The sequence below is a fragment of the Cynoglossus semilaevis genome, chromosome 13 (genome assembly GCF_000523025.1).
Source record: "Cynoglossus semilaevis isolate Cse_v1.0 chromosome 13, Cse_v1.0, whole genome shotgun sequence".
Classification (NCBI taxonomy): domain Eukaryota; kingdom Metazoa; phylum Chordata; class Actinopteri; order Pleuronectiformes; family Cynoglossidae; genus Cynoglossus; species Cynoglossus semilaevis.
The window spans coordinates 15,133,711-15,161,201 of NC_024319.1; the positions used below are offsets into that span (position 1 = coordinate 15,133,711).

At 38.5% G+C, this 27,491-nt stretch overlaps 3 protein-coding genes across 3 annotated transcripts in view; 2 read left to right on the forward strand and 1 right to left on the reverse strand.

Moving 5' to 3' along the window:
- bmper (BMP binding endothelial regulator) overlaps positions 1 to 17,484 on the forward strand; it is a 29,068-nt gene extending 11,584 nt beyond the window's left edge. Inside the window, exons 3-16 of the mRNA XM_008323795.3 lie at positions 3,800 to 3,899; positions 6,834 to 6,916; positions 7,249 to 7,339; positions 7,770 to 7,852; positions 8,357 to 8,456; positions 8,719 to 8,828; positions 8,924 to 9,058; positions 9,143 to 9,247; positions 12,011 to 12,056; positions 12,666 to 12,835; positions 13,368 to 13,569; positions 13,740 to 14,082; positions 14,189 to 14,319; positions 14,839 to 17,484. Coding sequence (XP_008322017.1) covers positions 3,800 to 3,899; positions 6,834 to 6,916; positions 7,249 to 7,339; positions 7,770 to 7,852; positions 8,357 to 8,456; positions 8,719 to 8,828; positions 8,924 to 9,058; positions 9,143 to 9,247; positions 12,011 to 12,056; positions 12,666 to 12,835; positions 13,368 to 13,569; positions 13,740 to 14,082; positions 14,189 to 14,319; positions 14,839 to 15,020 — 1,881 coding nt within the window. The 3' untranslated portion in view covers positions 15,021 to 17,484. The remainder of the gene's footprint in view (positions 1 to 3,799; positions 3,900 to 6,833; positions 6,917 to 7,248; positions 7,340 to 7,769; positions 7,853 to 8,356; positions 8,457 to 8,718; positions 8,829 to 8,923; positions 9,059 to 9,142; positions 9,248 to 12,010; positions 12,057 to 12,665; positions 12,836 to 13,367; positions 13,570 to 13,739; positions 14,083 to 14,188; positions 14,320 to 14,838) is intronic.
- A 132-nt stretch (positions 17,485 to 17,616) lies between these two features.
- On the reverse strand, positions 17,617 to 21,257 carry eaf1 (ELL associated factor 1). The gene is made up of 6 exons (XM_008323794.3): positions 21,007 to 21,257; positions 20,594 to 20,688; positions 20,151 to 20,287; positions 19,562 to 19,734; positions 19,255 to 19,473; positions 17,617 to 19,037 (listed from the first exon to the last, which is right to left on the reverse strand). The coding sequence occupies exons 1-6, from the start codon at positions 21,107 to 21,109 to the stop codon at positions 18,988 to 18,990; spliced, it is 777 nt and encodes a 258-aa protein (XP_008322016.1). The 5' UTR covers positions 21,110 to 21,257; the 3' UTR covers positions 17,617 to 18,987.
- A 66-nt stretch (positions 21,258 to 21,323) lies between these two features.
- Positions 21,324 to 25,349, forward strand: mettl6 (methyltransferase 6, methylcytidine). The gene is made up of 5 exons (XM_008323793.3): positions 21,324 to 21,903; positions 22,836 to 22,970; positions 23,082 to 23,252; positions 23,351 to 23,492; positions 24,184 to 25,349. Exons 1-5 carry the CDS (start codon positions 21,634 to 21,636, stop codon positions 24,336 to 24,338), a joined length of 873 nt encoding a protein of 290 aa, XP_008322015.1. The 5' UTR covers positions 21,324 to 21,633; the 3' UTR covers positions 24,339 to 25,349.
- Positions 25,350 to 27,491: the final 2,142 nt, after the last annotated feature.

The following is a 27,491-nucleotide window of genomic DNA, read 5'->3' on the forward strand; positions in this document are numbered from 1 at the left end:
CGTTGTCATTCACCAAGACACAGAGTATAAATGAGAAGCACTCGGTTGATACGCGGGCTAATAAGTTTTCATGAAACATCAAGAGTAGAGAGTTGACAGATGGACACAGGAATGATGGAAAACAGGAAGTCACTGGGAAAACTCATTAGATCTGTGATGAAACTCAAGATGGAAGCAAAGAAAAAAAAGACAGAGGAAGAGAAAGTGATGGATGAGGGAGGAAGTCAAGTGATGATTGGGAGGAAGAGAAAAAAGGCCCGGAACTTTTTTACCTCTTATGTGAAGAGCAGCTTTGACATCACCAGACTTATAAGCAATTATTTTTTTCATTATTAGTATAACCAGTGTATGACCTTCACAAACAAATATTTTACACTTTTTCATTTCATAATACAGTTCAAAAACATTTTAGTTTATTAGTCAGTATTTATTAGCACATCATTAGTATCACAATTATGAAACTTTAAAAGGTTTTATCATGCTTACTTCACATAGCACTAAAAACTATTAGTTTATGGAGAACACAAAAAAAAGAATTTCTTTAGCTAGTCAAAAGCATCCCACAGGGTACGATTTTGGGATCTTTTTTGTTTCCTTTTTTGGTAAATAATTTCAACTAGAAATACAATATATACGTGGATGATACTGTCATTTCCATATATGGATCTTCTTCAGTGCAAATTCTGTAAAGTTTCAGTCATTTTTGTTTAGTTTGGTTGTAGGATTAGAGTTAATCTCAGATTAAAGTTAAATTTAAGATTTTCCTAGAGTGAATGATGCAAAGTGAGGTGCTCACAAATTGCAAAAATGATGCAAAGTGAGGTGCTCACAAATCGCAAAAAAGTGTGGGTGTGCATATGTGTGTGTGGGTGTTGGGAGGGGATCACCCTCAGCGACAGACAGCCGTCCAGTCCTGTCTGGTGCCGTGCTGGTATGTTGAGTGTTTATAAGGCGTGGCGACCCATTATGACCTACGACCTCCGTGACAAGGGGAGGGGGTCTCATATACTAACACCACTTTGTGCTAATGAATAACATGAGAGTTGGCGAGAAGGACGTGACCTTGAAAACTCAAACCTAAATTGTCTGGAGGATTTTAAAGACCCATTCTCCCAAATCATGAAAATGTGTTTTTAAGGTCATTTAACTCAGTCCAGCTCATAAAACTGTGACTGTTTTGACCTGAGCTCATTTGAATCTCAGTCAATGACTGAACAATCAACCAGAATGTAACGTTAAATAGTCATATTTGACTGACTGATTTATAGTGTGTGTGCTTAAGATGGTAAATAAATGTGTTATCTAAATATTATAAGTTTAAAATAAATGGACTCTAAGTAAATCTGGTTTAATGTGTCATGCTGTGACATTCCCCAAAAATAATGTCATGGCCACAAGTTGGGCAGAAAGTTAACACGTTGTTTAATAACCATTTTTCTCCTCTGAAGTTTGTCTGGAGAATTTAATTATACAATTTGATTAGATTTACCCTGTTTTATAAGCTTTTGTTATTTTTGGGATTTTTTTCTTCAAACTTTAATTTTGCAATTTTACTTAACTTTTATTTACTGTGTTCGGGCGAAGATTGAGTATTATTTTTCTTTAGGCTTAGTCTTCCTCTTCTTCTTCTTGCCATTATTCTGCACTTATTTATTATTTATTTTCCAAAATCTCACCACATGCATGAACTATTGATATGCATCCCAGCATCTTCCACATCCACCTCAACCTCGCCGGTGCCATTGTCGCCCAGCTGTATGTCCATATATATTGCTTCTTTACGTGTTCTTTGTAAAACTGAAGCAGCTCAGTGACATTTACGTGTATTTTCTTCCTGCTCTGTGCTGCTCATGCCACCACAGTGGCACCTCTGTGGTTTGGTTCTATCTGTGCTCAGATTCAGGACAGAGATGAGTGGTGCTGTGGTCACATCATCTTGTGGGTTTTTGGTCAAACCCACAAGGAAAGAAGAGATGCAGGACCTAATCTGGTCAGACATATTAGGGCAGGCGGCACATTAACTGTACGTCTACTGTAATAGCTGAGCCAGTATGCACACACACAGACATATATACAGTATGTCATTACTGTATTGCAAATTTATATTTCCCTGAATATCAACTCTTGTTCACATGAATCCGTCTTTTTATGTCGTCCCTCTGGTTTATTTTACATCATCTGTCCCTTCTTTCCATCTCTGTCCCTCCATTTCTCCATCCATCCTCCTCCTCCTGTCATGACATCATCTGTCCTCAGTGTGGTTGGGGTTTTAGCTGCAGCACCGCTGCTATATTAAACCAACCCCGGTTTATTTTCACTCTCCTTTGATCCATCTTCGTTATAGCCGCCCTCCGCGGGGCCACGGGGCCACGGGACCCGCCAGCCTCCACTTTATAAATCCTCGCAGTGTGTAAAATAAAGCACACACAGCATGTGGATAAAATCAGCAATAAAAGCTGGGTGTGAAAGTGGAGAGGATTAAACTAGCACAGATTGGGACCAGTCCCAGAGTGCAGTTGGTGGCGATGACTGATCCAGCGGCGTGCAGTGTTTGTGGAGGTGACAGAAAGACTGGTGAAGTGGTGTGAAAACTCACAGCTAACCCGAGAACACTGAGTCACCTTTTTGTTTGGGGGGAGGGGGCAGGGTGGTGCAATTAAAGCTGTTAAAGTGAACAGAGCTAATGGTTTTAGAGCACAGTATGGAAGGAGATTAAAGTTAAAGAACGTAAAAATAATCAAAAGACCACATTGTGTTGGTTAGAAGTCAGACATGGCTGACTGGTAGGAATGATCAGTTCTTTCTTTTACTGGTCAGTGGTTCTAGTCAAGTCAAGGTGATTTGTAGAGCCTGAATTCCTCAAGTTACAGTTTTAAAATTAGAATTAAAATTGAATTATCCTCCAACAAATCCATATAATGGTGAGAAATTGAGGAATCAGAAATGTTTTAGTTTATATTAACAAAAAAGTCCAGTGTAATAAGTTTTTAAAATGTCATTGAAAACCAAACAAGCAAATGAGCAAGATTTTTGTGAGTTAGTGGCTAATTTGTTTGAAATCTGCTAGCTAGCAGGCTGTAGCTCAGTAGGTTGTGTAGGTCATCGTAAAGGTTGTGGGTTCCATTCCAGACTTGACAGGTTTTATGCCACCTCCAAGTAATATGATTGGTTTGATGGTAGTTTGGCTGATGTTGGAGCTGTTGGCTGTTTGGTCAATGGTTGGATTGATTGATTGACTGGTTGCTGAAATGAATATTATATTTTAAAATCTTGTTTATATTGTGACAAATCTTTATTTGTATCTAATACCATTACATGTTATTTAAGGTAAACATGATGACAGTAGCTTTGATTAAATGCTATTTGCAGAGTTGAGTTGTTTGTGTTCAAACATGAAGTTGTTGTCATAGCATATTCTTTACAGCGTGGTTCTCTAAACAGTACAGAACAAACTACTCCGCTGTAATAAAACAGATCAAATACATTTTTCCTCCAGTGGTCTATTCTGTTGGCAAAGCCTGGTAGAGAGGATATCGTTATTTAAATGTTTTCAGCACATGACTGTACTTTATAGGTCCACGTGGACATGTGTGTGTGAAGTACATAATAAATAATATAACCCTAATGTGGACGTTAGAGCTGGGAATGATTTCCTGAAGCACAAATTTCCTGTGTTTCCTCATAAAATCATATTCTCTAAACTTTAAGTCTGTGGTGGCTAAATTACAACTGTTCTATCGTAAAAGAATTTTCTGGCTAAACCTGTTACTCTTCTCATGTTCTCCTTCCTCTGCTGCAGGAAGGAAAAGCCGACTGTAAACAGGAGAAATGTCCGCTGGTCTCTGAAGACTGTGCTCTGGTGGTAAAACAGACCGGAGCCTGCTGTGAGAGGTGCAAAGGTGAGGCCGACACATGTACATGCATACGGCAATATTCAAGTTTCACAGAACCACTAACACACACACATTAGCACAGTAACAGGTCTGTGTTTGTTTTTTGTAGCACTTATTTTATTATATGGGAAGGTAAACTGGGAAATGTAATTACTGAGACAGAAGCAGAAACACACAGATGCTAACCAGACCACCTCTGTACACACACACACACACACACACTCTCACTTCAGGAGTCCATAAAAGAGCTGTACCTGAACAGTGAGGCCTGAATGTGAGCATGGGGAATAAAACTGTATTATCTACACCATAAACATCAGACTGTACCTCTGTTTTACCTCATACTTACGCAGACACACATGTCAACTTCTCAACTGGAGTCCATGTGAATTTTAGTAGTTTCATCAAAAGCAGAAAATTACTCACATACGTGGGCCATATTTTTTATATTACAATTTCGGCGTCATCATCTTCTCAAGATTATTAATCACATCATAATAAAAACATGCCACTGAAGCCTTGAGACCAAAAATCAAAATCAAACCCCCCCCCCACACACACACACAGAAGACGTGGGCAGAGCACAGAGTGGCTCATTATCATTTAAAAGGTGAGGGCCATTCAGAACAGAACAGGGCTGTAAAACAGGTGTGTGAAAAGTCCAGCTGTGCTTCATTCTTCTTTAATCAAACGTCAGGACACATTTCAAGGAGCCATATTGATTTGAATAAAGTAGCATAAAGTCTCTCCTTTTATATAGAAGAAGGTGTTTGATTTGAATAACTAAAACTAATCAGTACACCTGTAGGGGTCGCCGACAGCTTTCACAAGCTTCATCATTATGCATATGTGAACAGTGAGGGGATATTTACAGATTAGTTTTTGTTTGTTTTTCATTTTGTCTTAGAACTACTGACCTCCTTATAGTAGTTTCAGTTCCATATTCTAGTCTAGTTCGGTTCTCATCTCATTGAACCCAGGTAGTACTGTTGGACTACTTCCTGTTTGTTTCATCCATGCTGTTCTAAAGGTCACACAGTAAAAACGTGTTCGCCAGAAACCATTTTTCAGGTTTTTTACAACTTTGGGGGTTTTCGTCAGGAGAAACTCGGTTGCCATTTCTTTTTGAAAAAAAAAAAATATTTTGCAGTTTCTATAGTTTTGTACATTTTCATTTTCTCCTTACGAAACTTTGGGGTAAAGAAATATAAAATTTAACTTACCCAACTCAAAGGGCTCTGCAGGGGTGGGGCACTTTTGTTTTTGCGGTTTTGTGTTTTTACGACACAGGGCTTCATTAAAGCAGGTGGAACCAACACCAATCGGACACTAAAAACATCACATCACCACAGCAACCTCTTGTTAGTCTACAATTGTGTGGTCGACGTGTCGCCACTGTGACCAGTCTCATGCCCCCAGTGTGTCGTATCACTTTTATGAAATCATACAGTCATTTAAAGAGAATCAGAGGCTGACTGTACTCAAGAACTCACTTTAAAAACGGCCTTCATTAACTACGTGTAGCAGTGTTAGGGCGATCAGGGAACTCAGTTTCAGTGGGCCAGAGCCCTGAATGGTCTTAAAACTGTGGTTGCCAGGGTCACAGTGGCAACAAAACTGACTGTTGAGTCTAATCTCAATGGATGTTTAGGAAAAGAGGTTTTCACATGGAGATGTAATTTTGAACAGATATACAGTATACAGTATATACTGTATATATTTATGTCTTTCATTCTGCCCTGATATAATCAAGAAATCTATTTTTTATTTTAAAATTCCATTAAATAGTTAAGGAGAACATTTCATCCTAGTGCTAACAACTAACTAGCGTGACTTTTTAATTATGAACAAATAAAATTTCCCAAATTGAGCTTCGCCTAACGCTGTGGATAACAAGGTTTTTCCCTTCAGCCTTTCACTCTCAATCACAAGTCTTTGCTCTTCAGTGATGTCATAGGTACTTGTTTTTATTAATACAGTAACATATTCAAATCAGGAATGCTCGCCATAAATTAAATCCGATCAGTGCAATGTGCAAAAAAAAAAAATGTATGAGAGTAGAGAGAAGAAGTTGAATCTTTGGAACATAATTGTTAAGAAAAAATATTTTGTATTAAATTGTACATCATTTTATACTAACATTATCATCGTTTGTCATCATTTTTATTTATACATGAGCAAAAGTATGAAGAATAATTTATTGTAATTATGTTTGAATGGTTTACTAAATAAATGTCTGGATGTTGTCATTGCTGTACGACATTGGTTGGCACTTCTTGCATTGAAGTGTAACATTAACTGAAGGAGCTGAAGACATTTCCTGAATTGTCTTATAGCAATTAACGTCCTTCTTGATGGACCAGCTTTCCCAAGGCTGGAGTGAAAACCTTGAGGACTAGTTCTCTGTCACATCTCTTGATTTACATTAGGCTGAAAGGTCGTTATGGAATTATTGATCAGTAATGACAGGACCATGCTGCCTGTCCCAGCCTACACGGGGTTAACGTGAAAAAACTGCTGTCCAGGAACAGGATATGTTGAAGAGGAGTCTGTTACTGTCGAGTCAGATCGACCGCGGGTCGTCCTCCGCAGTGATACAGTATCACCAGGTTTGATTTACACAGAGGGAAGCAGCCGCTCTGATCACATGTCATTGTATGGAAAGTTAAACATTGATCTGAGACCACTTACTGTAAATGGGATGAAATGAATAGGCTTTTCATTTAGTGCTGAGTGGACAGAGTGGCATCCAAACACATCAATCAGGCATCTGATAACAAAAAAAAACCCCAACCTGTGTGTGTTACACTGTGATAAAATAAAATGTAAACAATATCTTGTCTTCCTGTGACCCTGAACAGGATAAGAGGCTGAAGATGGATGGATCTGGTTTTACTCTGTGACTGGATCTTTATTTTATTTATTTCTTCCTTTTTTTAGGCTGCATGTTGGATGGACAGTCTTACAACAGCTCTGTGTCCTGGACGTCGTCTGCCAAACCCTGCATAACTCGTCGATGTCAGGTACGCGTGTGTGTATGTCTGTGTGTGTCAGTCTGTGGATGGTAAAAGTGATGGTTTTATTAAGATTTAGAATGGAACTGAAAGGATAGAAAAAATGTGAAAAGGCAATCAGGGAAGAAAAGGGGAAAAAAGTTGTGGGTACAAAGACAAGTGAGTAGAACTGAAGGAAAGGCAGAGTGAGGCGAACAAGGAAATGTAAGCATCTTGATGTATAGATAGAAAAATGTCATTCCTAAGGAAACGTTAGCAGTATTTAACTAAATGAATATTTGCATATTCTCACATGTTGCACCTACTAACAAAATAAATGTTTCACTTTCCGGTTTGGACAGGAAGGTGTGGTCACTGAGGCGGAAGTGCAGTGTGTTGTCCACTGCAAGAATCCCAAAATCCACCCCAAGAAGTGCTGCCCCACCTGTCCCAGTGAGTATTACCCATGATGGACAGTCAACTGCCCTCACCTTGAACTGCATCACCTGTTCAGCAAGAACAAAAATCCATAGCCCTCAGGGAAAAAACAGTAGTCACCGCTCATTCCAATAGTTGGTAACCTTGAATTAAGGTTGTTTTTTTTGGTTGTTTTTTTGGGAAAATAAACTGATATAATATAATTTATTTTATTACCATTGGTAATACATTTAAGTTTTTACTATGAAGTATAAGTACTTAATTCAATGACATCAGAAAGTGCCTAAGGGTTACAAGTATTTTTTCCATTAATAACAGCAGCAATTCCACCCTGCTGGTTAAACTCCCAGTTTTTCCCTATAGTTGGGTATATATATATGTATATATATGTATCTATATATATGTATGTTATGCTTATTTTGTGTAACCTCTGTTTTTTTCACAGCTTGTATCTTTGAGGGGCGTCTGTACAAGGAGAAGGAGGAGTTTAGTCCAGAGGGAAAGCCCTGCATCAAGTGCACCTGCTCTGTAAGTACACACAGACACTCTCATACACACACACACACACACACACCCTTCCTCTCCTAAGGCTTATCCAAACAAACTGTACAGGTACATTCATTACCGCGTCACCGCACTAATGTGTTGGCACCCGGCTGCTGTGGAGCAGTTAACACCTTTACACATTTACAGGTTCATGCAGAAATGTTATATTTATACACACGTGCAGACATGTTTAATTCATTACTTCCTCAAACATGAGCCCGGACATGCAAGAGGAAACAGAAATGCAGAGAGTTCATATGGATTCATGTTCAAAGTTCAGGTTATAATATAATACAATACTTGTTTTATCCAGAGATTTTTGAATGTGTTTTGAAGGGTTTTAGTTTGAAAGTTAGAGATTGTTTATCACCAAATATCCTTATTTTTAAAAATGTTAAATATGATTTTATTTAAAATGTTTATGTGCTTGAGAAGTCAATATATTGCCATTGATGATAATAACTGAGGTCTGACCTGTGTTCACAGGGAGGAAGGACTCTGTGTGTGAGGGAGGTGTGTCCTGTTCTCTCATGCCCCGCCCACCTCAGCCATACCCCACCTGGACAATGCTGCCCTAGATGCCTTGGTAAAACAAATTAGTCAAAGTATTAATGAAAAAACTTTCAGATGTTCTGTTGCTGATTCCACTCTTACACACACTCCCACGTCCAATGACAATGAAAAGCAATGGTTTGAGCTCACAGTTTTTGGTGTCCTTCACTAAGCTAAAGTAAAGAAATGATAAGATTTTATGCAGAATGCTGGCAAAGCAACTGACAATGATAACATATACTGTATCTTCACTTCCTGATTCTCACTGTGTATCCTGTCGTCTGCTCTTCTCTTAGGTCAGAGGAAAGTGTTTGATCTGTCTTTAGGCAGCTGCCTTTTCCACAGCGACGTCTACGAGAACGGAACTTCCTTCATACATGACAACTGCACCACCTGCACATGCAGGGTACTGCAGTATTCCCTTAGAGATAGGATGGTAACACATCAAAACATCTTCATATAAATCCTTATTTATGGTTGTTGTTTACCTATTCTTCCCAGGATTCCACTGTGGTGTGTAAAAGACGGTGCTCAAGGCCTGGAAGTTGTCAGGGCAGCCAGTGCTGTGAGGAGTGTCTGTCCTACGTCAAGGTGGAGGAGGTGAAGTACTGCAGAGTCAAGAACAAGATCTACCGGGTAAGAGAGGAGATGATGGATGGATGGATGGATAGATGGATAGATAAAAGTTACACTCACATCATTGTGTTTCTTCTCTTACAGGAAGGTGACATGTGGTCTTCAGTTAACTGCTCCCTTTGTGCCTGTGTAAAAGGAAACATAGAGTGTCGACCCAAACAGTGTGTGCCAATCACAAGCTGCCCCTCGGTGAGTGAAAGGCTCTGCAGCCAATCCTCATGCTGTATTGTTTTGGCAGCATTCAAATGATGATGATGATGATGATGATGATAGTAATCCTTCCTTGGTTCATAGTTCATTTGTGTCATGTCTGCACCTAAGTCTTCTCTTCCCACCAATTAAAGCGAGACATTTTCTGTCAAACGCTGTGAGAAACGCTGCACTCACCTGTCGCAGAGGTCACTTGGGGGCTTTCTGTCTGCTGCTGGGTGATGAAGTGAATTCCACACATACCCTTGGCCACTGTCGGCCATACAGTGTCAACGTTGGACCAAGTTCACACACTTTCAACAATTATAACAAGCCCTCACCTGTTGTTAGTGGTCAACAGCGAACTGATGTAGGTGGTCTGGCTTCACAGCAAAGACCAATTACTATTTCACAAAAAAAACATGTTTTTACAGCAAGGGTGGTTGGATTTAACAAATAAAAAAAATAACTCAAGATTCAAGGTTCAAGATTATTAGTTTTGAACAGATTTCAACGATGTATTCCAACATTTCTTAAACTGTCATGAATCAGATTAAATATTAAAAGTTAGGAATCTAAAGAGCTTAAAATGGGGCTGAAAGAAAGAAAGAAGAAAACACTTCAACATATACTACAAAAAGATCTGTTGGTCAAAGTTGGCAACAACGGCATAACAGCAAAGAGATAAATAAAAAAAATGATTTTAGAAGAAGTTTAGGGCCAAATGAATCCTAACTTCTATTTTAATGATTATTTTTTAATAGATGTACACTTACAAATTGACCCGACCTGTCAATCTGATATCCATCATTGGACATGTTGGGTTCATTCGGCTGCTCTGTGGCCTATATCAGATGTATGTTTTTTATAGGAACATCAACTGAGTCATTTAAAGATGATTGTAACAGAAAGTAAACAGCCGAAGTCAATGACAGAAAATTGCTAAATCTGTTGTGATACCGAACCTACACACATACACTAGTCCTATAGTACCAAGAGCGTGAGCCTCAGTCATGGAAAGGTCATGTCATGGACACACTCCTGGGCCGTCATCCTGCGGTCAGCGGCAGGTCGACAGAGTGTGTGCATCCCTGTGGAGACAGTGTGTCTCCCAATAGCCTTTTGTCTGTGTGACGTTTGAGTGGCAGCAAAGAAGAGGTTCCCTATATTTAGGCCCCCTGAAAACCTATCTCTGTCACTGTGTGTGTGTGTGTGTGTGTGTGTGTGTCTTCAAAGAGAGACAGAGAGAGAGTGCCCTTTGTGCTGCGGTTAGGACTCTGAAGTGTGTATTGAGCGTATGGAGAATGTCTGATGTGATGACAGACGAGGTGTGTGTGTGTGTGTGTGTGTCTGTGTAGGGCTTCCCTAAGGCAACAAAAAGTAGGTGTGTGAAAGAGTTCTGTGATCTGTGCTTCTGATGGAAGTTGAAACACACACACACTCAGAGGTTCCTCTTACACAGGCTGCGGTTGAACTGACGTCTTTGTATTCTGTGTTTGTGTTCTGATTTGACTGTGATCTCACCAAACAGAAACATTTCCTATGTTTTGATCCTCGGTGGAGTTTGTTGAGTAACATCCGTAGACAGAATCACTTCACAAAAATCACAAAATCTGAGGATTGTCGGATTTCATTGGCAGGTTGTTGAAATTCTTCAATTCAGGAATAAAAGCTCTCTGTTTTGAGCTGCTTTCGTTTCATGAGCGTGACCTCAGAAAACAGGTCTCTGGAAACAGGTCAAGAGGCCTGACGGTCTTTGTACTAGTACCAGTAGATGACTCAAGCCAAGTCCCCCAACACACAATATATGGATATGGAAAGTTTGGGAATTGGACCAACAGGAGGAAATGACATAGGCGTTAAGACTACAAAAACGTATCTTAATCAAAGGATGTGATTCTGTGTTCACCATGTTGTTCCAATGAGGTCCATAAACCATCCACATAAATACTTCCTTCACATATCGTCACAATTCTTTCACATATAAATAATGTCACATTTTCAAACATCTTATTTTTATATACTTATATATATCTTTTAACATTATTATTTTTAATTAAAATATTATTTTACTTTTTTCTTTATTTTCTGTATCTGTAATCATATGAAAAAAAACTACTGAACAAAGTATATTTGTACTTATATATGTATATTTGTGTTTTTATGCTGAAACACAATAAATAATAGGTGCTTTTGCCCAGAGGCAATGTCTCTGTCATTGGTGTGGAACCCCAGGGTTCACCTCCTGGGCAAGTTTGAATCTCTGTTAGGGCGGTTGGTACCTTCCAGTGGACTCACCACCTGCAGGAAGGATTGGAGGGTTGGTACGGTGCAGTGTGATTTGGGTGGCGACTGCTGCCACGCGACCCGGTAACGGATAAGCGGATGAAAATGGATGGATGGATGGGACAATAATAATAATAAATAAAAGTTAAAGAAGAGGCCTACAAGTTGGCTGAATCAAACTATCAATAAAAGAGTAATCAGGAATTGCAGTATTTTGTTAGAACTCACCTCTCAAATCATTTAATTTTAAACATGCCCGGACTTCAGCGCAATGACATTTGTGAACCCTGGGCTTCATGGTTATTTCAAGGCTTTAAATGGTCACTGAGTAGAATTCACCCGTTAACACTGAAAATTAAACTTGAGTCTGTGATGATGATCATGATGCCATTTGCTGTTTCTCAACTCTCTTGTCTTAAACTGTTTTTTTTACTTTCCTGCCACTGTTTCCAACACTCTGGTCTCATTGTCTTCCAGAACAAGATCCTGAACAGAACTGGCTGCTGCCCAGTTTGCACTGAAAGTGAGTAAGTCCTTCTGAACATTCAATTAAGGCATCACCATGAGTTGAAATATGTAGCTGTAGCTGTGAAAGTGGATATTGATTAGTTCTGTTCAGTGTAATGTTACCAGACAATCACGTGAACATGAATAGGCCTCATTCAGGGCAGTGAACCCAGGTCTCCTTCCAGCTGCTGAAGTGTTTCCCATGAACATCCTACCAGACCGTGGTTTGCCCTTGGGTCGTTTTTACTTTGTGTTTTGGCTGCGAAATGCAACAAAAAACCCAAATGGCCTTAAATGTACCATTTGAGGACTTCAAAGTTTCTTTAACCTCACTTCACTATAATAAAGTTATACTATTATATATAGTAAAGTTTAGTTTGGTCGGTGAACACAGGTTTTACGTCCCCTTTTTCTTTCCGGACTCTGACAGATTTGTGCCACATCTAGTATTTCACTTATCACCAATGATCTCTTTGCTACATCAGCATGTTTCCTTCAAAGAGTCCACCAATGTAGGCTGTGTCCTAGGACATGAACCTAACTACTGGACCACTGTGGGTATTTTTTTATTCCTCTTTTCCTTCCCTAACCTATTTCTGTTTCTCTTTTTTTTAACTCTCTGCAGAGCCTGGTGTATGCACAGTGTTTGGGGATCCTCACTACAACACATTCGATGGAAGGACCTTTAACTTTCAGGGAACCTGTCAGTACGTACTGGCCCATGATTGTAGTGGAATTGTGGCGGGAAGTCCAGGAACAAATATCAACATTAACAGCCCTGAATCTGGCTTCACGGTAGGAAAACTTTGGAGTTTAGATTTAAGTGTTAAAGATGAACTAATGAGCATTGAAGTTTTATTTCTTATATACTGCTTCACAATTGATATCTTAACAGAAAAACCTCTAAGATGACCCCGTGTTAGTTAGGTATCTCGGTTATGTATATATCTGTTACATCTCAAAGCTGTTGATAAAACATACCAAAAAATATTAATCCAAGCTACAAAAGACAGAATATAGACTTAAAAATTAATGTTTTCTTCAATGAAAATTCTGTCCTGGGGAGAGATATAATTATTTTGTTAATGTTATAATATAACAAATGTGTATCAGACATGCTGTGAATTCATTCAGTCACTAATTTTAACTTTTTTTTTATTGTTTCTGAGCACAAATCCGCGACCACTTGGTTCTAATAAACTATAAAATTCTGAAGTTCAGAGTTGTTTTATAATAATAATGTGTTTGTAAAATCCTCAGCTTTTCTTGGAATAGTCAACAAACATCTAACAAACATCTTCACTTCCAATATGCGTATGACTCCCAGGTGTTGGTAAAGAATGATGCACGACGGACTCGCTCTTTCTCCTGGACCCAGTCTGTGGAGGTCAGACTGGGAAGTCTGGTTCTGGGTCTCCACCAACACCTCACTGTTCGGAAAAACGGCACACGCATTGCTCTACCCTACCATGGCCCAGGGGTTCACATCGACCTGGACGGATACCTGCTTAAACTCACCACCATTGCAGGTTAGAACACATGATGTTTGTTTGACACTTTTAAAGACTAAAAAATATACCTGCTTTTAAATCTGTGTATTAATTTTTGTCATTCTTAGTTAAAGTTGTAGTTCTTTTGAAGAGTGAGGCCAAAGCTGTTGAAAAAGAAATTGATTATGATTCCATCCTTTTATGCGCAGGTCTGGAGATTACCTGGGATGGAGACAGTTTCGTCGAGGTTGTAGCCGCCCCACACCTTCGTGGGCGTCTCTGCGGTCTTTGCGGTAACTACAACGGCCACAAGCGGGACGACACCATGGGAGGCGATGGGCAGTTCAAGTTTGATGTGGACGAGTTTGCAGAGTCGTGGCGTGTGGACGGGAATGAAGTTTGTACTCAGCAGTATCCACCCCGGAGACCCACGTCCTTTCTGTGCCCTGGCAGTGTCAAGGTCAAGTTCCGGGCTCACAGGGAGTGTCAAAAGATAAAGTCCTGGGAGTTCCAGAAGTGTCACCGTGTGGTCGACTTTGGTCCTTTCTACAGGTGATTAATTAAATGTACTCATTTATGCTTCTAAACATTCCTGATCTGCACCCAACACTAACATCTCTCATACTCTGATCAAGTAATCAAATACTGCCCCCTGCAGGTCGTGTGTGACGGACATGTGCGAGTGCCCAGTTCATAAAAACTGCTACTGCGAGTCCTTTATTGCCTACAGTCGAGCATGTGAGAGGGAGGGAGTCCCAGTTCTGTGGAAGGCGGACACCGCCTGTATGGGTGAGTGATAACATCTCTGCCTACAAATGTTGGCTGAGCTAAAAGATGGACTGTAGCATTTCACTTTAACACTTTTCTTACTCAGTTACTCATGAAACATTTGTTTAGTTGAACACAACTCTTATATAACTGCAGGAATTGAAGAAAGACACATAAAGATCTCTAAGAGTCACTCTCTTTTTTAGGTTTCATAGTCAGCTGCTGCCACCTAGTGAAAGAGTTTATAATTGTTCTGGAGTCATTGTTGCCTAGACAAAGATACATTATTTATTTATTTATTATTTTTAATATTATTTGCAGTAAATAAATAATGGTTTTTAAACCAATGAAGTATTTATGTAAAATTCATATGATGTCAATACAAAATGTTTAAAGGGGCACATTATACTAGATGATCCTGCATCACATACTACTGTGCCAACCACCCAGTGGTTGGGAACCAGTAGGCTAGAACATGGAGATGTGGTGATGTCACCATCCATTTTTTAACTATCAATATATTTGACTTTCCTCCATCAGCCACTCAGTGTAAACACGGTGCTGTGTACGACACCTGCGGACCAGGCTGTACCAAAACCTGTGACAACTGGAATGAGATTGGACCGTGCCACAAGCCCTGCGTGGCCGGCTGTCACTGTCCTGCCAACCTGGTGCTGTTTCAGGGACGTTGCATCAAACCCATATCCTGCCCGGGACGGTGACCCTTGTGATCTGGGAGGGAGGGGGGTTTAGATTAGTTCAGGTCAGGTAACAGGGATAAAGGTCATTTAGGAAACACACAGTGCCCACCTGTAAAACAAAGACTTTGAAGCGTCAGGTGCCACAACGTACTCTGAGTCTACAGTGAAGGACTGAAGTGGAACAATGTGGATGTGAGGCTGATCCTCACTGCAGCTTCAGCCTCTGACTCTCTGTAAACCATGAACCTGTAGGAGGGATTGTAGGGATCTGGAGATTCCACGATCTGTGACCGTGGACACTCAGGAAACAATCAGGGCCGATGGACTCCTGTCAGAGCCAACTCTTCGGCCCAGTCTCTCTCTCACAGACATTTTGACTTCCGGGAGAGCGTGATACAAAGCAGAGAGTCGTGTCTGATGCAAAAAACTGTCCTCGTGATCCTCATTTCATACTGTAAGCTAACCAGATTTATATCAAAGACAGCGTTTATATTATTATAATAATTATTATTATTGATGTTGTTGTTTGAAGTATAATTATTATATTGTTGATATTTGTTAATTTATACATTAGTCAGGCGACATCTCGTAGCAAGAGCCAGGATCATGAGTATATGAGTTCTAAATAATTTTTAAAGGGAAACAGCTATTTATGTTTTTGTAGTGTTACTGTTGTGTTACTGTGACTCAGTTGTTGCACCACCGCAGGGAAAAAAGTACTGTATTGTGTTTCTGCTCCGTGTACAGCTGCTCCGTGTACAGCTGCTCCGTGTACAGCTGCTCCGTGTACAGCGTTGTTGTGGTTCGTGTCAAAACTGAAGGTGTTCATCCAAAACATATGTTTCACTTGACAATGATTATTTAAGACCAGCAATATAATCTTTTTATCCAAGTTCACTTTGGACCTGTCTTCTGTTCACTGCAGTTGTGAAATACTGCAACTGTACACAGGACACAAATCATCCGTGCCAAAGCCTGAGGGTTTGAATCCCGTCAAAAATGTGGGTAATTAACAAAGCCAAGGAAAGAAGCATTGCAGCTGTTCAATGTACCCTGTAAATTGGTGTGTTTTTATTGAACAGCAGCAGATCCTCTGCCTCCGTCTCATGCTGTCCGTAACCTTCTCCACTGCTACACTAAACCGCCTGTCCAAGAGTCTTTTCTGTGGTGTTTCTCTTCAACTAACTACTAACACTATCTCTCCTCAGCAGATGTCTTGTCCACCTCTACCTTTTGCTCCTTGTGTTTATCCCCAAATTGCCTCACCTGAAATCTGTCTCATCATCTTCTCAGGTCAGAGTTTAATATTTTATTTGGTGATTAGATTATTTTCTCATGGGATCAAATCACAAAATGACAGGATGTTGTTTCTCACAAATATAAAATATTTCCCTGTAATATTGAGATTGCACTTCATCTTTATTAGATATTTGATAATATTAATCATGTTGTTTTTCATAATTGAGAGCTAGTCTCTCTGCCCCAGAGTCTTTCTCTGGGGCAGAGGTGGCTTAATGGTTAAGGAAGCTTGACTTGGGTCTGGAAGGCTTTAGGTTTGAGTCCACCAGCTGCCGCGTTACCACTGAGGTGCTCTGAGCATGACACCGTCCCCACACACTGCTCCCTGGGTGCTTAAAGCTGCCCACTGTTCACTTTGGTGATGGGTTAAAACCAGAGGTCATATTTGGTTGTGAGCAGTGGTGGGCTGTGTCACAATGACAAGGGTGAACTCCTTTATTCACTTTATTTTTGACAATGTGTTGCATCATTTAATTTGTCTTCCTGAGATTGTTTCTCATTATCATGAGATGGTTCCTTTTATTTTTGACATACTTCTTTATTACCATCACAGAGTTTCTCATGATAATGAGATAATTTCTCATTACAGGACAGTATTCTGATATAGTATTTTACATATTTAGAAAAGATCTGACTATGAAGGTTTGTTATGTTGGTCCTCATTATTATATTAAAAAAATCTATATTTTTAAGTTAGTATGCTGTATTTTTAGAGAGTTAATCATTGCGAAATATTAATATATTATCACGAGATCAGAGATTGCGTTACAATATGACCATTTCTCAGCATTTTAACTTATACATTAATTAATGTTATGTTATTAATTGATTTTTTTATTATCACAATGGCACTGTTGAACAGGAGAACCTGAAAAGCTTTGAAAAGTGAGATATTTTGTCACATGTAAGAGCTTTTTTAAATCAGTCATTAGATCAAGCAGCTCCAGCTTTCCATATGTTCAAAGGTAAGAATGGACAGGTGAGTAATACATGTAAATGTAATGTAGTGTTAACAGTACTGTATGTTAGTAATTTTTTTTGGGATGGGCTTGATGGCTGAGAAAGCGAACCTGGGTCCGGAAGGCTTCAGGTCTGAGTCCACCAGCTGCCGCGTTACCACTGAGGTGCTCTGAGCATGGCACTGTCCCCACACACTGCTTGTGGAACTCCCATGGTGCAGTGCATACTCTCCCTTCAACCATTAACCTTCTCCTCATTTGATATAAAACTTTTTGCCTACCTTTTCACAAGAAAACCTTATACAGTATATTTATAAGGAATCAAAGGAATTAGTCTATACGTTCATTATTTAACCACCTCTTGATTTGGAAAACTTTTGTCTTTAATCCAAACACTACAAGTGCTGTGACCATAGTTACATCATGACCCTTCTTATCAGGTCAGCCAAAAGAAAAAAAGAAAATAAACACCACTTAAGAAACATATAAAACAGAACATTTTAAACTGACATTTAATACACTTCAAATGTGTACATACACATTAACGTAAACATTTTCACTAAACTGGACTAAAAGTCAATGTTGACATTTTTAACTTTTTTTTAACATTTAATAAGAACAGAAATCCCCCATAATAAGCTGGGGAACAGGATACTGTCAAAGTGAATTACAGTCAACTCTTTCCTGCACAGCACTACTATGAAACAACAACGTACTACAGTGAAAACCTGTGATGACAGATACTGTAATTCTACAACACTGTATACAGAAGTAAAAAGATATTCACTGAACATCCAGCCATATAACATTCTGAGTTCAACCACTAATGTCAGTACCTTTGACCTCACCGTCACTCAGTATTGTACAGTGAAGCCATTGATCCTTTCATCTCTTTGGCAGGAAACGACACATTCACCTGGTTTTCCAGTCTGAAACTCTGTTTAAGGCAGAACTGGTGCAGGTTTTCTTGAGATGTATGTGGAATACTACACAAACAGTAACAGTAGTGTATCAATAACAAAGAAAGAACTGAATGAAAAAGAATCCTACTTTTTAAACCACAAATGGAAGAGGAAGCTTATCCAGTGTGCCACATGATGTTGCTAATACTGCAATTAATTTATTTAACTGTATTTCTCCCCATTTTTTTACGATGGTGTGATTTAAAAAAAGCTAAAATAACAATACCTAGTATTAACTAGTCTAAAAACTTATGCAATTTCATTTTCTTAGATTCTTGCTAAAAAAGTAAAAACATCTGAAAAATGTTAAAACTTGTTTCACTTGATAATCTGTAAATCTGGTTACATTTTTGTCTAAAAAAGTAAAATCTCTTAAATAGAATGGATATGGAACAGTGTCTATATGTATTTAGATGTTTTCAACAAACACAATGAAGATAAATACCTCAACCCTCAGGTCTCTACTTTGTTACCGTGAAGCCAAAACAAGACAAAAAGAGATAAAACTAGCTGCTCTGAGTAAAGAAAATATGTTTCTGCGCTCTCTTATATATAATCTTTCCAAACCTTTCAAGTTAAAGTTTCCTTTTCTAAACCTCTGCTATACAAAACAAAATAAACATCTAATAAAAAATACACTCTTTTAACTTCCAGGCTGGTGGCCTCTGAGGAGATACTAAAAATAAAGTAGAAATGAGATATACAGCTGGAGATAACTGCCACAGAGGAGCAGGAGGAGGAGAAAGAGTGAGGACGAATCAGAAGAAATCAGTCGTCGTCACTGTCGCTGCCTGACTCACTGAGCTGGAGGTCATTTCCTGTGACAGAGAGAGAGGGAAAAAAAAGAGTCAGTGAAGCAGGTTAGTGAAGGTGAAGTGAATGTCAATGTGACTCATGTTGGTTCGCAAAATGAGTTTTGAAAACAAATATTTTATATATATAAATTACATTTTGTAAAGTGGAAATTACAATTTAAACTCAACTCAAAAAGAGTTGAAAACATACAAACAAAACTGTGTCTGTGTAACAACTCACTGAGGGTATTCATGAGCTGGTTGTTGCCCTGCTGCCAGTCAGCTCCTCCGTTGACCATAGGCTGGCGGCTGGGCGAAGTCTGACTCAGTGGTCTTGAGGTGTCGTGTTCGCCGTCGCTGCTGCTGTCGTCACCACTCCCTGCGGCGCTGCCTGAGTCAGAGGAGCTACTGCTGCCACTGCTGCTCATCTGTTCGATCACATCCACCTCCGCTCGCAGCTCTTACAGCAGTGAAAGGGATAATGTTAAAACACCTCATGTACAAACTTTTCCCTGTAGTGTTTTTTCCAAAGGCTATTAAATCTTCACCTCTCTTGATGTCATCCAGCTGGGGTTCTGGAGATGGGTTATCCTTTGATGGAGATGGTGATGTTTTAACACCTGCCCCAGGTTTAGTGGGGGCCCTAAACTGAGAGCTGGGCTGGTTTGACCGCACCGACTGCTGCTCTATCCGGGCCTGAATCTTACTGCTGCCCTCTGCCCTGTAACACAAAACAACAACAAATATAACAAGAGAAGAAAATGTTCTTTTTTAAGTTAAGTTGCTTAAAGTGCAATATGCTATGTTTTAACAGAGTTGTTCAGATAGCTCCACATTCGTCGTTACTTTGACTTCCTAAATTTGTTGTAGTAAGAACTATTGTCCACAAGGCAGAGACAACACATCAGAAGGCTGAAATGCATGTTATAAACACATCCATTCGTTAGATATGAAGTAAATTAACAACATTTGTTTTGTAGTTTAAATGAATTGTAGTGATGTAGCAAGTTCTGCTTATTTCAAACTAAAATTGTATTTAAGGAACTTCAGTTATTGCTATAAAAATATGAATGAATTATACTTTTTGAAAGTGTTTATTTTAGTTATTTACTTTTTATGCAAATTTTAATGCCTTACCTAGTTTTCTTGACCTGAATGCTGCTGCTCAGCTTCTCCAAGACAAATTCACCAGTGTCATGATTAATGATGAGAACGCAGTCTTTCTGGTAAGGCCGCTTATTTCCTTTGAACACAGTCATGGGGGGTGTGGAGCCCTGAGGGAATGCAGTAAATGTGATCCAGCAATTTTGTATGTCAGAAAGAATAATTCACTATGAACGTGTTACTTTAAATTGTTTTACTTTAAATTTACTACGTAAACAATGATGATCCTGATTTGTAATGAATGGAGAAAGTTTATCATACGTGAATGATCAAAACAGACATTCTGTGTCTCATTGTTTTGTAGAGGAGCTCGGTAATTTCCCATGTGGTTCCCGTGAATTATTTACTTAATTTCATGTACATATACTTTTGTAAAGATGCATACAGAGCAGATTGAAACACTGCAGTGGTATTACCGGAATGTGAGGTAATGTGATGGTGACTTCATCCCCTTTCCCAACTTGTAGCTCTCCCTCGCAGCTTGTGTCGATAGACGCTGGTTTAAAGTCATCTATAAAAGTGAAAATGATCCAGACAAACTGTAAATGTTATATGCAGCAAACTGTAGTAAATGGTTATTATAATTAGAGAGCAAACTGTATCATATTTAATATCTAATAATGGCACAGTTTTCTACATCCTATTTTATGTCATGTATATAATACATATTTAATAATCACGTTTATTATTAATTTTACAATGTAGGTGATTACGCGCTTCACTGCCCATTTAAATATTCGAAAACTCCCTCGAACATCTAATTGACTATGCAAAACAGTTTGATACTGTTTTACCATTGTTCTTTCAATTATTCTTTGTTGACACTTACATCTAATAGTGTGAAACAAAGACTTTGGCCTCTTCTCGAAGCTTTCTCCGAGCTTTAAAACATGATCCTCTTTGTCCAGCAGTGGGTTCGTGCTCCCGTTCATCGCTTCGTTTGCTTTATAACGACACGTTTATAAAATCACATTTATCACTGAAATCCAAAGCGGGTCCGTTAAACTTGAAATTTATAAATAAAACTATGAGATAAAGTTAGCCTGTCGTGGCTAACTCTTAGCAAAACATCTCTGACGTCACGACAAACCGCCCCTTCCGGTTTTGGTCCGGCCGTAAATCCTTGCCGTAGCATTTCTTGTTTTAATCTTCAAAAATAAACGACAAAAAGAACATCCGTATCAATTCGATTGACAAAAGTAACATAATTTAACACTATTTACATGGAAAATTGTAATTAGTCAACAAATGTATCCCACTAAACGAAATACAATTTAGTTTACGGCGTGGCGAACAAATTGGAGTGACGGACAATATGGACGAAAACTCAAAAGGAAGATAGTAACAACACTGTTTGTAAGATAAAACTGTTTTGGTTTATTTGAATTAGCGTCCTCCATCAGTGTAATGTGCTACTAGGCAAAAGCAAAAAGGCGTAAAATATTTTATAGGCAGCATGGAGCCACTCCTGTCCGTAGACGAGGGTTCCAAAGAGAACATGCATGTCCCAGAACAGACAGAAACCCCCGTTCCAAGAACTTTAACTCAACAGGAGCTGGATAGACTGGGTGCAGAGCAGACATTGGTGTCCAACTTCAAGCTGATGAAATTAGAGCAAGAAGCCCAAAAGAACTGGGATTTGTTCTACAAAAGGAATACGACTAATTTCTTCAAAGACAGGCACTGGACCACCAGAGAGTTCGAAGAGCTGAAAGCGTGTCGGGAGGTAAAGAGCAAAATACGAATAATTAATTTGTCGTGCGTTTTTTTTTTGTTTATATATATACTGTATATGTGTCCATATATATATGTGTGTGTGTATGTATATATATATATATATATATATATATGCACCCATCCATCAATTTTCATCATATATATGTATAAATGTGTGTGTATATGTATATATATATACATATATATTTATATATGTGTGACATGTGACACGTTTTCTTTGCTTTAAGAGGTACTGTATGTATATATATATATATATATATATATGTACCATATGTACTTTTTGTGAGCAGATCATGGCTGCTGCAATATTAGCAGAGTTAGACAGAGTTTAGACCGACAGTCAAATGTTTCCCATATCTGTTTTTTAACACTGATTGAAAGAGGTGCGGTGCTGACAGGTACGAAGCAGTTTTAGAATAAAGTAATCTATTTGGAAACTTTATTTTATAATGTCCAAATGCAGCATTTTATACTTTAAATACAAATATATTTTAAAATCAGGTTGATTTATATTTTAATATATCTGGACAGGTCTTCAGTAAGGAAAGGAAAGTGAACTACTTGTCATTGTGACACAGCACACCACTGCACACAACGAAATGCGACCTCTTCATTTTACCCATCACCATAGTCAACAGGGGGCAGCTTAAGCACCCGGGGAGCTGTGCGTGTGGACGGTGCCATGCTCAGAGCACCTCAGTGGTAACTTGGCAGCTGGTGGACTCAAACCAGAAACCTTCGGGACCCATGTCTGCTTCCTTAGCCACCACTGCCCCTTAATTAAAGTTATAAATGTTTGGTGAATAAATCAGCAATGAAGAAATCAGTAATTTTATTCATTTTAAATACATTTTAAAAAGTGTTGTAGATGGATATGGCAACAAACAGATGTTATGGTTTTGTGGGGTTTTTTTTTTACAGTTTGAATCACAAAAGTTGGTGCTACTGGAGGCAGGCTGTGGGGGAGGGAACTGCATTTTCCCACTGCTTGAAGAAGACCTTAACATCTTTGTGTATGCCTGCGACTTCTCACCACGAGCTGTTGATTTTGTCAAGGTAAGACGTTGCTATTAAATTGCTATTGAAATTAAGTCATAACCCTATATGCCTGTTGTTGTTACACTGAACCACCCAGTTACAAGAAGACCATGTCCCTTCTGTTAACAGCAAAATCCACTGTATTGCCCAGAGAGATGTTGTGCCTTTCAGTGCGATTTAACTAAAGATGACTTGAGGACAAATGTGCCAGAGGGCAGTGTGGATGTCATCACGTTAATCTTTGTCCTGTCTGCCATTCATCCAGATAAGATGAAGATGGCTTTGCAGAACATTAGCAGGGTGAGAACATCATATTTGTAATCATTTCATTATAATAAGAACTTATATTAATTGTTGATGATTGTAGTTTTTTTTATGGCAAATTTTATTTTTTCAAGGTGCTGAAGCCTGGTGGCATGGTGTTGTTTAGGGATTATGGTCTCTATGACCATGCCATGCTCCGATTCAAAGCTGGAAACAAGTTGGGGGAGAACTTCTATGTTCGCCAAGATGGAACCAGATCCTACTTTTTCTCTAAAGGTCAGAAATGTTTTTTTCTCTCTCTCACTTTATTGAAACATAGGTAAGACAATGTACAGAAGATATTTTGTGATTTTTACCTTCTATACTGCTTCACATGTGAATTTTTTTAAAAATCAAAATAGATAGAAGGTTGAGTTTGTATTAGTCTCAGCACTGTACATACCATGGCTCCAGAGTGCAATTTATCTAGGCTCATACCAAGTAAATAAAATGTTTTCAAAAATGAATAAAAATGCACTAAATTACCCCAAAACATGTAGCTAGGTCCATTTCAATGCTTAAAATTCAGAGAAAAATACATTTTTGGAACATCCACCTTTGATCATTACTGATATCTATGCAAATAATTTTCAAAAAAAGTCTTAAAAGATAAAAGAATTACAAAAATGAATAGAAATGCACTAAATTGCCTAAAAACATGTAGCTAAGCCCATTTTATTGCTTAAAATCGAGAAAAAATACATTATTGGAACATCCACTTTTGATGAACATGTAGCCCGTTTCAATCCATGCAACACATGATATGAAAGGTGTCACATAAATAATACATAAAATACTTCATGTCATAAGAAGTGGACGTTACTATTTAGCTGCGAACCACCACCAGTTCTAATTGTTGCAGTATTTTGTGGCCTTTTGTGTTTCCTGTTCCTGAAGTCCAAAGCTTGTTCTTATTGGCTGTTTCCAGAATTCCTGGCTGAGATCTTTGAAGACCAAGGATTTCAAACTATTACCAACGACTACGTCCTGAGAGAGACTGTAAACAAGAAGGAAGGACTCTGTGTCCCCAGAGTCTTTCTGCAGAGTAAATTCACTAAGCCCTGTGTTTCAGGCAGTTCCTGATCTCACCTGTGTTCTTTATGAATGAGGAACAATAAGAGTGAGACGCTCAAATGAAAGGAGGTCTCAGTGACTCTTCGTAGCTGCCAACATTAAAGGGAACATTTTTTTTGGTAGGTAAAGACTCACACTGTTGTGGGAGGAGTATGGGACTGCTTTTTTTTCAACTCTGTGTGAACACAGAACTGTGTGAAATAATATAATCATGAATATAAGTATATCAGAATATAATTGCACTTCCCAGTCCCGACGTGGAATTAGATTGAACTCACTTTTTACAACCCTAGTCAATATTTTTCAAGTTTAATCTGTATTTTTTTAATCTTTATAATTTTCTGAACTTTTAACTCCACCAGGAAAAAAATGTTTTCCATTTTCTGTGTGTGTAACTTTTCAATTGAAATAGTTTTAATGATGGCCTAGGAATTGCGTAACACCAACTAACCACCAACAATTTCCCCTTTGGGATTAATAAAGTATTTCTAATTCTGATTATGGACATGAACTGCAGTATGCAAAAAATTATGATAACAGATGGAGACGCTTCCAACAACGTTTGATGTTGCGCAAAGAATGGTAAATTATAAATTAAAGCTAACTTAAGTCATTTTTATTAACTGTGTAGTTACCGTGTAGACAAGATTTTGTTTTTTTAAAATCTCAAATTGCTGTAATTTGATGACAAACACACAGACAAAAAAATCATAAAATATATTTTCAAAAAAGATTTGACTTGCTCCCATGACTTGATCCCACCTCTGTCTCATGATGAAAATAATGTACTTAAATGTTGTTTTTCTACAGGAAAGACACAGAAATCCAATTATATTTGTTTCTGTACATTCAATATTGAAATGACTTTGGGCCATAACCTCTGAGCCTTTTTAACTTCATGATAACTGTGTTTAAAATTAAAGTTAACCACATCCTTTACTAACTGAACCAGGCATTTAAAACCTTGACATTGTACGAAAAAAAAAACCTCAACAGTGAACTTCTAAAATGTTTAAGCAGGAATTTGTTAAAACACCAAAACTCAAGTGCATTGTAGGCAAACATATTTAATTATGTTGACACTTAAAAACAAATACCTGCACCTGTAGCTTTGTTCTCTATATAGAGAATTTCATGTTCTCTTAAAACAAAAGCCAAGAAGGAGACAGAGTGAGAGCAGAGAGCTGCAAAACATTCTGCAGCCTCTGTACTAATCTTAACGATGCTGGTAACTGTGGTTTCATACCTATATGAAGGCATCCAGCAGTAGACAGGAAAAGACATGTCGTGTGTTCCACTGATGCTTTGTTTCAACACTCTCACCACTTCACAGACATGCTGAGCAGTTTCTTTTCCTGTTGAATGTTTCATTACTTTATGTGGAGGGCTATATTTTAAGTTCACCAACTAGAGCCAACAACAACTGAACAACTGAAAAAACACACAAACTATACACAGACTGTAAGAGTCGTAACTGAAACCTTGTTAGATTTTTCTTTCTTATTTTTCCCTTTTTTTTATTCTTATCAGGTGCAGAACTCATGATACATTGCCTAATCTTATACAAAATATATTACTTAATGACAAGGTTTTTAATGTTTTTTTGTTTGTTTTGTTTTGTTGTTATTATCAATGGTTTTAGTGTCTAATGGCATGAAACAACATCTCCACTGGTCTAAAAAAACTCATCCCAATAATCTTTAATTCATAGAGACATTAATGTAAATGAACACAACTCAGTTTGTAATGTAAGGCATGTGTATAGAAACGTAACGGTCTGAGAACAGTAAACAAACAGACAAAACACACGGGCTGATGTGACAATGTTTATTATAATTATTATTTTTTATTATTACTATGGTACACAATTTCAGAAATTTAGCAGAACGCTCATGTAAATCACTTTTTTTTATTACAACAAAGAAGACATTAAATATCAGCACATCGAGAGATTCTTCTGTGTTGGTATCTCCTCTTTGTTTGACAAGCTCAAGCCACAGAAAAATGTTTAACATAAGATGAAAACAATTTTTAAAAATATTTCAATTTAAAAGTTTTTTTTTAAAAAAGACCTTTTATGCAAATCTCCAGTCACGGTCAGTGGTGTTCAACCTGCAAGTGAGCACAACAGGAAGAAGCCTTAGTGTGTTACTGATACTCAACTAAAGTTGACTTCAGAGTTTAACTCGGGTCAGCAGATGTGTGATGATCCATTACTACAAGATAAATATATTAGTAGGTTATTTCATGTTACTACAAACCTGGCTCCCAAAACTGTATATATACTCGCTGAAATGTGAAGAAAACTGCAATCTAGAATTGAATGTAATGTATTCTTACAACTTACATATACAAATATAGGAAGGAGACTTGTTGATTTGATTGGATTTTGATGAGGGCCTTACCTTGGACATTGATGTTGATGGTGTGTCCTTTGGCTGACTCTCCACTACCACACTCGGCCTTGCACTGAAACGCACCTGTGTCGTTTGCTCCTACTTTCAGGATCTCAGTTAGCACCTGTCTGTGTCTGGTATTTCCACCCTTGTGTATTTCACTCACTGTGGTCAAGTACCTGTCAGGGTCGACCAGCTCAACATTGTTTTGCAGCCAGACCACGTGCACCAGGCCGCACCTGTTAAGGTTGTAGGAGGCATTACAGGGCAGTGTGACCGACGAACCTCTGCTCACACTGATGGTCCTGGCGGCGTAAAGAACCTCCACAATGTCTAGAACATTCGAAAGTGAGTGAAACTCATTAAATATGTAGGAAAAATACAATATTATTTGCTTACATCGGAATAGCTTCTTTTTAACACAGTTGTTTTGTTTTGACTACAGAAGTTCCAGATCTTGTAACATCAAGGCCTTGATTTGGATTTACTGACCGTCGTCATCGTCAGAGGCAGCAGACAGAGCTGACACCAGCAGCAGCAGTTGCAGCAGACGTCGGCTGATGGAAATCATCTGTGAACCACGACCGGAGGAAAAGGTCAGAGTGAAAGTATTACCCCAGTCATGTACAATTGAAGGCTGATGGTTGTGTGGGAGGAAGATGTGAATGTTTGCTGTTCGACACGATGAAATTGTCACAACTCCTCCCCCCTTTTCTCGTCTTTTCATGGTTTAAATATGTGCATTTAAGGCATTTTGGGGACTTTT

Coding starts and splice junctions, on each gene's coding strand:
- eaf1 (XM_008323794.3), bottom strand. CDS start 21,109: ATGAACGGGAGCACGAACCCACTGCTGGACAAAGAGGATCATGTTTTA. Junction 20,689..21,006: donor TTTGTTTCACACTATTAGAT/GTAAGTGTCAAC, acceptor TCACTTTTATAG/ATGACTTTAAACCAGCGTCT. Junction 19,474..19,561: donor GCTGGATGACATCAAGAGAG/GTGAAGATTTAA, acceptor CACTGCTGTAAG/AGCTGCGAGCGGAGGTGGAT.
- mettl6 (XM_008323793.3), top strand. CDS start 21,634: ATGGAGCCACTCCTGTCCGTAGACGAGGGTTCCAAAGAGAACATGCAT. Junction 22,971..23,081: donor GAGCTGTTGATTTTGTCAAG/GTAAGACGTTGC, acceptor TTCTGTTAACAG/CAAAATCCACTGTATTGCCC. Junction 23,253..23,350: donor CTTTGCAGAACATTAGCAGG/GTGAGAACATCA, acceptor TATTTTTTCAAG/GTGCTGAAGCCTGGTGGCAT.